This window comes from Notamacropus eugenii, chromosome 3 (assembly GCF_028372415.1).
Source record: "Notamacropus eugenii isolate mMacEug1 chromosome 3, mMacEug1.pri_v2, whole genome shotgun sequence".
Classification (NCBI taxonomy): Eukaryota; Metazoa; Chordata; class Mammalia; order Diprotodontia; family Macropodidae; genus Notamacropus; species Notamacropus eugenii.
Window position 1 is genome coordinate 184860714 of NC_092874.1, and position 13975 is coordinate 184874688.

Consider the following 13975-nt stretch of genomic DNA (forward strand, 5'->3'; position numbering starts at 1 on the left):
TCTTGACTCTTGTGTTTGAAAGTCGGATTTTCTACTCAGCTCTAGTGTTTTCATCAAGAATCCTTGAAAGTCCTCTATTCATTGAATGATCATTTTTTCCCTTGAAGTTTTATGCTCAGTTTTGCTGAGCTGTTGACTTGCTTCTCTTAATTTTATTGCATCATTCTCATTTCTCTTCCCAATTTTTCCTCTACCTCTCTTACTTGATTTTCAAAATTCTTTTTGAGCTGTTCCATTGCATATCAGAGTAGCAGCAATGTCCCAGTGGAGACCATAGACCAGAAAAGCCCAGCAGACCAATATAACCAGCAGAAAAGTACCAGGCTCAATGAGAGTAGTTGGTAATTCATGGGTATGGGCTTTGGAAATAGTTTTTGGAGTCATCTGCATTATAGTGATAACTAATACTGTGGGAATGGATCATAGAGTTATAGAATTTGAGAGATGGAAGAGACCTCAGAATCCTTCTAGTACAACCAATACCCAAAAGAAATTTCTGCCCTAACATATTCAGCAAGGAGATGCCAGATTCTTTTTGACTTACAATGGAGGTAGCTCATTACCTCCTGAGTAATTCCATTGTATTTCTAAAATTAAATTTTATTTTTACTTAACAACATTTATTTTCAAACTCTTTCTCCCCTACCCATTGGAAGAAAAAAACAACCCAACTCTTGCAATACATATATAATGAAGCAAAAGATATATATGCACACACACATATACACACATATATACATACACTTATACATACCTATATAGGACATATCCAAAAATGTGTTATATTTTGCATATTTAGTCCATTCCTTTCTTTCAGGATGTAGGTGGTATAAATCATCAACAATCTTCTGGAATCATGATTGACTATTGCATTGATCAAAACTTTAATTTTTCATAGTTCTTTTTCTTTCAAATGTTATTTTATAAAATGCAAACTTGGTCCTGCTTACTTAACTATATCAATTCATATATGTTTTCCCAGGTTTCTCTGAAACCATCTCCTTCACAAATTCTTACGGAGCGATAGAAGAGTGGAGCTAATATTCCTTTATATTCACACCATAATTTGTCAGCCCTTGTTCAATTGATGGACTTTCTTTTAGTTTTAGTTCTTTGCTATCACAAAAAAGAATTGGTATAAATATGTTTGTACTTATAACTTCCATTTCCTCTTTCTTTAATCTGTCTGAGATATAGGTCTGGTATTAATATTGCTGGGTCAGTAGGTATACTGTTTAGTAGGTTTTTGTGCACAGTTCCAAATTATTTTCCATAATCAGCTCATTCCATTTGCTTGTTAGGGATTTTTTTTTCTTACAACAAGACTGTTTTGCATTTTTGTTTGGGGCCAAATAGAACAAATCCAATTTCCAACTTTATAGTTTTCCACTTGTAGATATTGCCTTTTCTTTACTCATAGATTAGTTGAGCTCTCATTGTCACTTGGACTATTTTAATGGCTTTCTAACTGATTTCCCCATCCCATGTCTCTCTTCACTTTAATTCATTTTCTACTCAACTACCAATGCTATTTTTCTAAAGTTGTATATCTCATTTCCTTGCTCAATAAAACTAAGTGGCTCCCTCTAACATTAAATATAAAGTCCTCTACTTGCCATTTTAAGCTCTTTATAACCTACCCCTTTCCTATTTTGCAGTCTTTTTACATTTTCTTTCCATGAATTCTATGATCCACTTACATGGACTTACTTACAGATCCTTGAATATGTCTATGCAATTGGTGTCAGCCCTTCCTGGAATGTCTTCTCTCCTCTGAATCTTGGTTTCTTCTGTTTCCTTTGAGACTCATCTTAAGTCCCTTAAGTTTGTACAAAGGGTCTTTTCCAGAGTTTGGGCTGCTGGTGCCTTCTCTCAGAATAGCTTCCTCTGAATAGTCATTGTTGTTGTATGCACTTAGGTATTTAATATATCTGGTTAAATAAAATCTCCAGATTTTTCTCAGACAAACTGCTTTCAAACCATGTATATCTCAAATGGCATTTGTAAATTAATTTTTGGAATGCAAGTGGGGGTCAGGGAGACCTGGATTTGAATAACCTCTTCTGATACTACCTATGTGACTGTGTGTGTCACTATGACTATTCTGAATTTCAATTTTGTAATCTTCAAAATAGGAATAATTGTAATAATATGTGAAGTGAATACCTTTTGGGCTGTTGTGAAGCTCAGAGGAGATGTTATACATAACTGCTTTTTAAACTTTAAGGAACTCTATTAATGTCACCCTTTACTAGACAATAGATTTAGGTCTGGAAGATGCCTTTGAGGTCCAGTCCTTTCATGTTACAGATGAGGAAAATGGAACTTAGCAAAAACAAATGACTTGTCAATAGTTATAGCAATAATGAAATGATTGGGGTAGGATTCAAACCCAAGTCTTCCTTATGCTAAGGAAGGAACTTATTTCCTTACTCAAAAAAACCTACTATCCACTACACCTCCCTCCCTTTCAGACAAAACTTGATTTCAGCAAAAATTTGAAGGAGTTGAAGGTTTATGTAATGATTCCCTCTTCCTTTTTCTATTAATCTTTCCGTACTATATTTTATTTTCTCCTTGACTTTCCTTAGGCTTCAACTATTATTATGTTTTCTCTAACTTCCCATTAAACTTGATTTTAAGCAGTGTTTATAATCAATCAACAATCATTTAAGTGCCTGCTATATGTCAGGTACTGTGCATCGTGCCATGTATACCAACAAAAATGAAATAATTCCCACCCTCAAGAAACTTACAGTCTATCATTAGATTATGTCAATTTGTATGTGAAAGAATAATAAAGCTCCATATGCTCTCTAACTCTAGGCATGAGTGTGAGGTATGGGAAGTTTGGGATGCAGATGGGGACAAGTGAATCTTACTCATTTTCTTTTCAAAAACTAAGTCTTGATGACTAGATTCCAGGAAGTGAATCATTTCTGATCTCATTATTGGGAATAGGAAGACCATTTAAAAGGTGCTGCAAAGACTATTGCCCTCATTTCTACCTGATGGAAAAAAATATGGAGGTGTTTATTCCTACTCTCACATCTTTTCCAATGCTCGTAGTCACCTTCCTCTAGACAGTTTTGTCCCAATAATGTAAGACAGTCTCATTGTGGGTTCCAGATCCCACACATTGCTAGACATGAGTTAAACTGGTTGAAAAAGAGAACTTTAGTAATTTCTTGGTTAGTAGAAGTCAGCCATTATGGAAGACTCATCTTTCATTTTTTCTTTAAATTGTGCCCAAATTTCTCCTTCTTTGACTAATTAATAGGAATAATTATAATTTATTAATCTCACAAATTACTTTCAATGATCCATGAAATGTGCAGAACTTATCTTCCTTATATCCACATAACAAGATATCTTCCACAATTGTCTTTCTGTTTAGATTTTGTTCATTATCAGTTTCATATGCTTAATTAATACTCTGTAAGAATAAAAAGGGCAGCTAAGTGGTTCAGTGGATAGCCACTGAGCCTGGAGTTAGGAAGATCTGAGTTTAAATTTGACCTCAGATACATACTGCTGTGTGACCCTGGGCAAGTCACTTAACTCCTCTTTGCATCATCTGTACAATGGGGACACACTGGAAGAGGAAATTGCAAATCACTCCAGTATCTTCACCAAGAAAATGCCATGGAAAAGTGCCCATAGGATCACAGAGTCAGACACAACTGAATAACTCAACAACAACAAAGAATAAAAAGGATAAAAATTCTCAGTGAGAAACAGTAGGCATTAATAATATCCCTCAGATCCACCTGAAAAAAAGAACATGGTAATCAAATTGAGGGTCTTCTACTAGCTGACATTTTTGTTCTTGATGTTTCTGGATCTCATTAAAGAAGGATGCAAAAGAGCCTTGGTTGTAGAGAAGTAATTTTTCAGGCTAAATGTGGCTTTCATTGTCTACATAAGCAGAGGATACCAATTGTTCGTTATTTTTTAAAGACTCTTTAAAGTTTGATTGATCCACATCTATTCCTTCATTATTAGAAGGTCCAGTGTTGTTTTCTTGATATTTTTTCTTTAGAGCAATATATAAGAAGATATACAAGATTAACTCCGGTGCTCTTAGTCCTCCATTCAGGCCAAAAAATGTGTTTCTATAAAAGGAAATTTAAAAATATTTTTTAACTCTAAGAAACCATTATAGACTACTTAAAAACGTTAAGAGGATTTACAATGGATTCTTAAGTAGAGAATGATAAAACTGTATATATGATAAAACAATTAGAATTGTTTATTCCCCTTTGAATATAAATTTTACCACCAACAACACATGAAAGAGTAGTTTCAAAACCAACGTATGAATTTCTGTCCTTGTAAACATATTCATTTCTTTCTGGAACAAATTTTAAAGGAATTGTCAATAAGTATTGTGAACAAGAGCTCTTAATGAAGGAGATATATCTGATGATGAGATCTTTTCCCCCTTCATTCTCTTCCTTCTTTATGAGTGAAATAACCATTCATTAAATATTTTTCAATTAAACTTTAATCCAATTCAGGCTGTCCTCAGGAGTTTTGCAGCCTGTACAAGGACAAAAGGCTCCAAATTTAATATATCTAATGAATTCAGTGTTCTAGAAAACATGGATTAAGAGGCAAATAAGAAGGTTTGCCTTAGTGGTGGCCTTTCTTCTGCCCACCAGCTCCAAGAAGACTTGTAAGATGTAACCCTTCCTTCTTGCCCTTCTTTTGCATCTCCCATGATGCCTGGGTCACTCAAACCTTAAGGGAACAATAATTCTGATGGAAGATGGAGGACCATCAAGCCTTAGTGTCTGCCACTCTGCTCTAGTGTTCTCCAGGCCTTATCATGTCTTCTATTCACTCCATGATCTCCTCCTCTACTCTGTCATTAGACCTGCTGATGAATTCAGAACATCTGTCCCTTGCCATTCACCCTGTCATTTTGCCCTTAGGACCTCTCCAGCTATCCATCCATCCTGTAAATGAACTTTCTTTTATGTGTTCTCTCCTTTAGTTGGAATATGTGCTTTGTGTCTCCACCACTTATTTCATGCTTGAGACATAAAAAGCACCCAATTAATTCTTGCTCATTCATATATTCATTCATATAGTCAGTTCCCCATCCACTATGCCTGGATCACCAGTCTCTGCTCACTGAAATCCTTCAATTTTACCAAAGTTCAGCTCCAGCTCTACTTCCTTCTGTTCCTCTCAGCTATGATAAACTGTTTCTTCCTTATCACTTAGTTTGACTTTTTTTGTATTTCATTTTCTTATTTGTAGGATGGTGCTTTGTTTAGTCATCTCAATCTTTTTCCTAGTCTATAACAACTATAAGGGCAAGGACTTGCCATTTTTCATGTTTATATCCCCAGAACTTAGTCCAGTTTCTTGCATATGTGAAATAGTCAATAATTATTTATTGAATTAATTTGATTCATTAACACCACCCAAAATTGTGTGGAGCAGACACATCCATTTTCAATGATGAGAAAACCTAGGCAGAGAGAGATTAAATGATTTGTCCAAGATCTTGTGGTTGATGGAATTCAGAACGAAATTCAGGTGTTTTGATTATTAGCTTCTTGCTAGGGTTTTACAATGAGAAGATGTATCTAACGTGAAAGTGCTTTACATACTATTTTTTCCATTGGAACATATTATTGCTTTATGTTATAGAAAAAATAGGATATTGATCTTTTGCCTTTACGGACCAATCGCTTTGAGGAATGAATATTAGAATGGAGTAGTCTATTACTATCATCTTTGTCCTTTTCTCTATGATTCCTCGACATTTGTCTATGATTGTAGGCTAGGCTTAACCTGGTCATTAATCTAGGCTTCAAGAGAAGCTATTGAAACATGACTTTCACTATCAAAGGATAATGTCATTTCATTCTTTTGCAATCAGAATAGTCAACGGAAAAATCATTTTATGAAATCACATATCAACTTACCTGAATGAAGCAGGATCATACATTCTACAAGCTCCTCGATCCCCACAATTATTGGTGCCCCATTTTAGGCATGTTACATCCATCGCTGCTCCATAATAAATGGGAGCTAAAATTCCTCCTATAATATAAAACAACCACATATCAAATTAAGGCAGGGATTCTTAACCCTTTGTTGTTGTATAGACTCCCTTGGCAGCCTAGTGAAATTATGGATTTATTTTTAGAATAATGTCTTTTAAAATACAGAAAAAAATACCTAGGATTACAAAGGAAACCAACTCTATTGCAAAACAGTTATCAAAATAAAAAAAAATCACAGACCTTTGGTTAAGAACCTCTGAATTAAAGGATATATTATAGAACTGACTGGATTATATACCAAATGGATACATTTTAATAAAATAATACAAATGGGTTTCTTTCTTCTACCCTTCTCACTCCCAAATGGAATCAAATAGGAAAATAAGACAACTAATTTTACATTGAAAGTATGTAGAAGTGTGACTGGACTTATTCCATGTGTGATGCAAATAACTCTTAAGAGATCTTATCTGTCAAAATATCCCACTAACCAGTTTTTATGCCTTCAGAAAATACTATTCATGAAAAAGAAAGGAAAGAAAGAAGAAAAGAGAGGAAGAAAGAAGAAAAGAGGGGAGGAAGGAAGGAAAGAGAGAGGGAGAGAATGAGAGAGAGAACATACAGATGGGAAGAAAACAATGATGAGTGAATTACCAAAGATTGATGGAGATTTAGAGACCACTCACTTTTTCCATTGTGGTCAATGACTTCTAAAGCATATTGCCATCACTCAGGGAAGAACCAACATAGACTGTGGCTGATCTAGTTTGTCTAGGATGATGCCTGGTAATGATATCCATCCTATTCCCTTTTCATCTTTTATTTATGCTTCTCCTAAGAATGGTGAGGTCTTATCCAAACTTATCTATGTTTTTTAAAGTTATATTTTTCAATTTTTATTTAATTAGTTTGAATGCTAACTAGATAAATTTTGATTGGTCATAATTATGCTAAACTGTGTGCTTCATTTCTTATGAACAGGGTACTGAAAAAAAAGAGGCAATGATAAAAAGAGGCAATGACAATGAGAGGAAAATATTCAGATGAAAATAAGAGTCTGAATGGGTGATCTTGATATATATGACAGTCTTTTTGACTGATATTCTTTAAAATCAGCTTTCCAAAATGGGTTGAAAAAGAAATGGACCTATTCTCTTTTTTCTCCTAGATGAAAGAAAATGAAAGTTTAAAAATAGCACTTGACTTCATGATAGGAGTTTATGCCATTAGATCAAGTAGCCCTCACGTCCAGAAAAATCCCTCTGTAGAGATGGATGTTGTAGGTCATACCAGGTAAAAGGATAAAAGCAGTGCAAGAAAGACCTATGATTTCCATATTCCAAGGGTGGTGTTGATTGAAGAGAGAGTAGTTAGCATTTCACCTCGTAACATTATACAACTAAACTATAGATCTCCAGTCCACTCCTCTTCACATATTTATTATACATAATAAAGACAGACAGACAGATGGATAGATGAATGAATGGAGATGGATGGATGGATGGATGGATGGATGGATGGATGAATAGACACACTCTCCTACTATACAATATAAATATCATGGACTTTCATTTTTTTCATTGTATACCTATTGGCTAGCAGAATGTTTACATCATTTCTATAATATGTCCACCTTTCTATAATATTATAATATAATTATGTTAATAATAATTATTATAATAATATTATCAATATTATATTATTATATATAATAGATCATACAATATAATTATATATAATAATTAATAATAACATATAATATTAATAATTATTATATTATATATAAAATAATATATAATATAATATAATAATATAACATAAAAATAACTGCTCCCATATCTATTTTAGTTCAATCGTTTAATTGCCTTAAAATTTCATTTGCTTGAATGAATAAGAATAAATATCACATTCTATTAGCTTTATTTTTTTATGCTTTTTTTTTGTAGTCAAAACTATTTGGTATTGGAAAGAACAGTAATGTAAAATTTTCATCATTTTTTAAAAAATCCTTGACAAAATGTAAAAAGCACCGTACCTCAATTAAAATTCTTGATTCCAAAATCTAGCTCTATGATCTTAATAACTGCATGTTCTTGTGTAATTAAATTAACCTCCTAGATTTGAGTTTCCTCATGTAGTAAGTAAATTAATAGAGAAATAATAATACAAGTTGTAAACAAATATCTATAGTAGCGGTTTGGGCAATAGCAAACAATTAGGGGAAAGATTGGGGTATAATAGAACAAATTGCAGTACATCAATGTAATAGAAGATAATTGTGGTGCAAGAAATTAAGAATATGGAATATTTAGATTAAAATTAGGCAGACTTGTATGTAATGATTCATTACAAAGTAAGCAGAACCAGAAGAACAATTTATACAATTACCAAAATAACACAAAGGAAAAAGGAAACATTGAAAGACCTTAGAATTCTGATCAACTCAATGACTGATTATGATTTGGGAACTTGGGGATGTTTAGTCTGGGGGTAAAGGGGAAGAGTACTATAGCTATCTTTTATTACTCATGGAAGGCAGATTAGACTTATTTGTTTTGGTTGCAAGGGTTCTAGGTTGTAGAATTCAGTGTAAAGAGCAGAAATTGTAAAGATGGAAATTGAGGCTTTATGTAATGGAAAATTAGATAATAACTCAGGCTAAACTAAATTAAAATAGACTGCCAGTAATGGTTCCCCATCTTCACTGGATATCTTGAAGGAGTGAACAACTTCAAAAGTGTGTTTCTATGAGGGCAGTTCTTTGGGTATGGATTGAACTAATAGTCACTGAGGTCCTTTCCAACTATGAAATTCTAAGATTCAACAAATCTGCTACTTCATGCCTTTCCTCCCTCAAAAGAGAAGTGATGGAGCATGGATGCAGAAATAACCATATATTTTCACACATGGTTAATGCATTGCTTTTCTTTATCTTTACTGCTTTGTTACAAGGGTGTTGTTATTAGGGAAGAGTCATTGGGAAGTATAAAAGAAAAGTATTAAAATATTCAGTTTTCAAAAATAATAAGGGACTCATCCAAATGATTCCTCTGGTCCATGCTAGCTTCCACATTCTGTAACTATTTAATTCTGCCCCTTCATCTCAATTTCACTATTTCTATTGATGTTACAATCATTCCTGGGTTATCTAGGTAAAACATTTTTCACCTTTGATTCTTCCCTTTCCATCAATCTGACTTCCAGTCAGCTGAGAGTTTTGTTGACTTGGCCTCCACATCTCTCACATCAGACCTTTATCATCTATTGTCTGGAATGTTATAATAATATCCTAATTCGTCTCCTTGCCTCCAGATTCTTCTCCCTAGAACATCTTTGAAATAAATGCTAAAACTAAACCTCCCACTGCATGGACCTAACCATCTTAATCCCTACAAAAACCTTTAGTGGATTTTTCTAGGATAAAATACAGTCCTCAATCTAAATTTTAGGGCCATTCAAGCTATGACCTGAAGGCAACTTTCTATTTTTATTTACACTGCCTTTCTTTGCACACTTTGTTTTGTTTTAGTTAAGTTTGATCATCAGCTCTCCTCCTTACTTTTCTTCCTCTCACCTCCATGTATTGAGTAGGTTATCCTCCCTGCTTGGAATTCAATTTCTCTTCATAATATTATGAAAATCACTCTTCAAGACCAAGTTCATACACCACCTCTTTCCCATAGCCCTCATTGATTTCCCCAGGTAAAAACAGTAATTTCCCAAACTCAGATTTTCCCAGAATGGTTTTGAAACAAAATTTTGTATTCCATCCTATTACATTCTATTTTGTTTGACATTTTTGTACATGTACCTCTCTCCTCATTTTAGTTTGTATGTTCGATGATTGCTGCTTTATAATACAATTTGAGATCAGGTTGAGCTAGACCACGTTCCCTAGCATTTCTTTTCATTAGTTTCCCTAGTATTTCTTTTCATTAGTTCTGCACTGGCTACTTCTTAAACAGGCCTATTCAATGAATGGGCTTTGCCTCACCCTAAGTGAGTATCTGCAAAGACTTTGGTCTAAAGGGCTCAAGGTCTCCCAGTGCATCCTGGGTCATGTCTAGTCATCCTGATGAATATCTGGTCACTGGAATGAGGCTGGTGACCTGCACAGCCCTTCCTCACTCAAAACAAAGTCAAATGCAAGTCATGTCATCATTTCTCTGATGGCATAGTCTTTTTTGGCAATGAAGGATGAACATAATCCTTAAGGGCAGACACTATGTCATTTTAAATACTATTATCTCTTATTCCTAAAACAATTTTTCTCAGTAATGGACATTTTTTGCACTCAATTTGATAAACACATTAAGAACTGACAAATTTACAGTAAAAATCAAAGCAACCTTCCTCCTCCCCCATCCCCACCCAGCCTTACCTAGTGTTCTTACCACCACTGAATGACAACCCAATGCCAGTGACTTCAGTTCAGGCTCGACAAACCTGAAAGAAAGGCGAAGAGCATTGAGATATTTCCACATTGTCACAAAGGTGATGGATTCTCCCTTTTGAAGGTCTTATAGTGGTGATTGCTTTTGAGTATGGATTGCACCAGAGTCCATGAATTCCCTTTTGATCCACATACTCTTTAACACTATGATTCTGAATTCAAAAGGTAAGACTGAACTCCTGTGGGCTCTAATTCACTAGGTGTAAGACTATTTTGTGTTCCCAAAGAGCTTATCTGCTGGATTTTAAATCCCTTAGAGCCAATAGTTATCCCCATCTTTGTGGAGAGAAAACCACTTTTCCCTAGTCTGGTGATTCTTTCTTTTCTAAAATAGCTGAAACTTAGTTTCTGGACTATAAGCTAAAAGAGAGATGGTAGAATCCTCATCTCTTATAGGAAGGGGTAGCACATCAGTTGCAGATTCCAGCTGAAATCCAGTAAATGACCTCAGTAGGAACAGATGGGGAGAGAGAAGAGGCAAGGAGAAATAGTATGCCATGTGATATCCAGCAGAAAGCAACAGTACAAATACCATAGGTACTGTGGATAGCAGGGCTCAATAATGGAGACATCTCATCTTGGGGTGCACTGATACACAACCAGGTGATACAATGCATGAAAAACTGACCTGGAGTCAGACCTTAATTCAAATCTGACTTCGGACACTTAGCTATGTGACAACGGGCAGGTCACTCAACCTGTTTGCCTCAGTTTCTTCATCTGTAAAATGGGAATAGTAGTGCTGCTTACCTCCTAGCATTGTTGTAAGGATCAAATGAGATTATTGTAAAACATTTAGCACATTGCCTGGCACGCAGTAAGTGATATATATCACATATATAAAAAAATAGATATATATGCTTATATATACACACATACATGTTTGTGTATGTATATGTGTGTGTGAGTGTGTGTGTGTATGTGTGTGTGTGTATCATCAGATCTAAACAATTTGAAAGTAGGTAGGGACCAAAATTAAAATAGGCTAAACTTCTTTGGACTTCAGATAGGTTAGACTAGAGACAGACTGATGATGGTTGGCATTCTACACATTGTGTAACCTAGTTGCCTGAATCAGCCTACTGGGATAAAATAGAACATATGACATCTTCCATGTGACAACCGTTAAAATATTTGAAGACAAACATCTTTTCTTTACCCACCACCACCCTGACTCTAGGCTTCTTTTTTTCTAGCCTAAACATATTGGATCATCATACAATTAAACTTAAGATCTTTTATCATTCTGGTTCCCTCCCCCTGGATGCTCTTTACTTTCTCAAAATTCTTCTGAAAATATGGTTCTCAGAACTAAAATCAGTGTCCCAGTTTGTAGAGGGCCGAGCTCTGGCCCATGGCCCCCTGGTGAGCCCAGAGACGCCCGGGGGTGAGAACCCACCTGCGGGTGCTGGGAACGCCCCTTCCGGAGCTGAGCTCTGCCTCCAGGGCGGAACATGGGAGGAGCTACGGCAGGGTATATAAGGGGGAACACGGGAAGGTCGGGAGGACTGGGGTAAGCAATAAAGTGCAGTAAGCAGCTCCTCGAGTGCACTGTTTGGTCATTCCCCTCCCCCACTGTTGGAAGACCGGTAAAGCAGTTGGAGAGGTAAGCTCCAGGCGACAGCTCAGGGCAGGCCCTGAGCACCAGTTGTGGTCTGACTAATACAGAAAATAACTATATTCTTACCTCCTTATACCTAGACACTCCGGTTCTAAATGTACCCTAAGATTGTATTAGCAACTTTTGGTTACCTTAGCACATTGTTGACTCCTAATGAACTTGCAGTTCAGGAAAATCCCTAGATATTTTTTCAGGTAAGCTACTTTCTTATCTACTGTTACTCAATTTATGAAAATGAATAATTGAATCCAAATGTAGGACCTTATATTTAAATATTAGATTTACTATTAATATTAATAATTACTATTTAAATATTAGATTCAGTCCATTGTGTGTTCCTATAAAGATCTGTTTGGATTCTGACTGTTATACAAGATGTTAGTTACATCTCCCAAACCCAAGTTTTCCCCATCAGCAAAAAAAATTCTCCCTAGATCCTACCCTGTTTGCCAGCTATCACCCCTTATCTCCCATCCTCTTCTCAGCTAATGTCTTTGAAAAAGTCATCTGTAATCAATGACAAATCTGTCTCTCTCTTTCCTCAACCCTGTGCAATCTGGCATTTAACTGAAAATGATCTCTCTAAAGGTAAGAATGATATCTTAATTGACAAATCTAAAGGCCATTTCTCCATAGTCATCTTTTCAAACTTCTTTGTATGATACGATAATACTGATACTCATCTCTTCCTGAATACACTCTCCTCTCAGGATTTTTGTGATGTTCTCTCTCTCTTTAACTAGATCACTGTAGGCGTTGCTTATTCAACACTTTCCCCACTCCTAAACTTCTATGGTATGTCCATCCTTTCTTCTCCATAGTGCAAATACTCAGTTCCTGGATAAGATGATTTCCAAGAGAATCTTAAATTTTACCCTTAGGGTTGTCATTTGGTCCTCAGAGTATTTAGAAACTTCATTACTATTTTCTTTTTGTGTTCATAATGTAAAAGCTTGGAATTTCTGAAAAAATCTCTCAGACTTTGATAATTGTCATATCTTGAAAGGTGGCATAATGATATATCATGGAGACAATATAACTCACATGTTAGTAAGAAAACAGTAATTTCTACCAGCTAATGTTGACATTAATGTAAATATCATTAATAAAAAACAAAACAAAATAAAAACAAAAGCTAGCTGTATGTGTAAAAAGCAGTATATCTTTCAGGAATCATTTCATTCTATTAATTTGACATTTCCTTATTATTATGAAAAAAAGGTCATTACTTCCTTTTTACCTGTTTGATTCATAATAAAAGAATTATTTGTAGACTCATATGCAATGATGATTTTCATATTACTTACTTGAATATCAATATTATAGAAGAGGCACCTCCTAATCCAATGGCAAAGGAAGCCAAAACACATAGTATGATATAATAAATAAAATTTCTTGAGCAATTATCTGTCTTTGAACATGTGCCCAAATAAGCTGAGGCTTTCCCAGACTGGAAATTGTTAGCTTCAACACAGCTACAGTTATGGAACACCTAAAAATAAATTCTGAGTTAAAGAATGCATTTACAAAGCACAAAACAGAACATAAAAACATTTCTTTGTATTTAAAGAACGAAGCATTTATCAACAATTAAATATTAGAGATTTGAAAATATCCTTTGGTTGATACATTTCATTTGAACAGTTTTACAGTTTAGAGATAATCTAAAATAAACAAATCTTTATTTCATAGATAAGGAAATTGAAACCCACAGAGGGTAGTGAATTGATCAGGATCACAGAAGTAATTAGCAGAAATGGAATTTGAACTCAGATCCTCTGACTCCAAATAGAATGCTCTTTTCCTCTATAATTGTTCCTTTGGTGAAAGGCAAATTGGGTCCCCAGTACCCTTCTTATGTTCACTGTAGTCTGATCT

At 34.9% G+C, this 13975-nt stretch overlaps 1 protein-coding gene across 3 annotated transcripts in view; it reads right to left on the reverse strand.

Moving 5' to 3' along the window:
• Positions 1-579: 579 nt before the first annotated feature.
• LOC140533610 (solute carrier organic anion transporter family member 1B1-like) overlaps positions 580-13975 on the reverse strand; it is a 67241-nt gene continuing 53845 nt past the window's right edge. For all 3 annotated transcript variants that reach the window (XM_072653557.1, XM_072653554.1, XM_072653556.1), the window contains 4 exons: positions 13405-13589; positions 10405-10469; positions 5943-6060; positions 580-4115 (listed from right to left, as the gene is read on the reverse strand). In XM_072653557.1, the coding sequence (XP_072509658.1) occupies positions 3899-4115; positions 5943-6060; positions 10405-10469; positions 13405-13589 (585 nt within the window). In that variant the 3' untranslated portion in view covers positions 580-3898. The remainder of the gene's footprint in view (positions 4116-5942; positions 6061-10404; positions 10470-13404; positions 13590-13975) is intronic.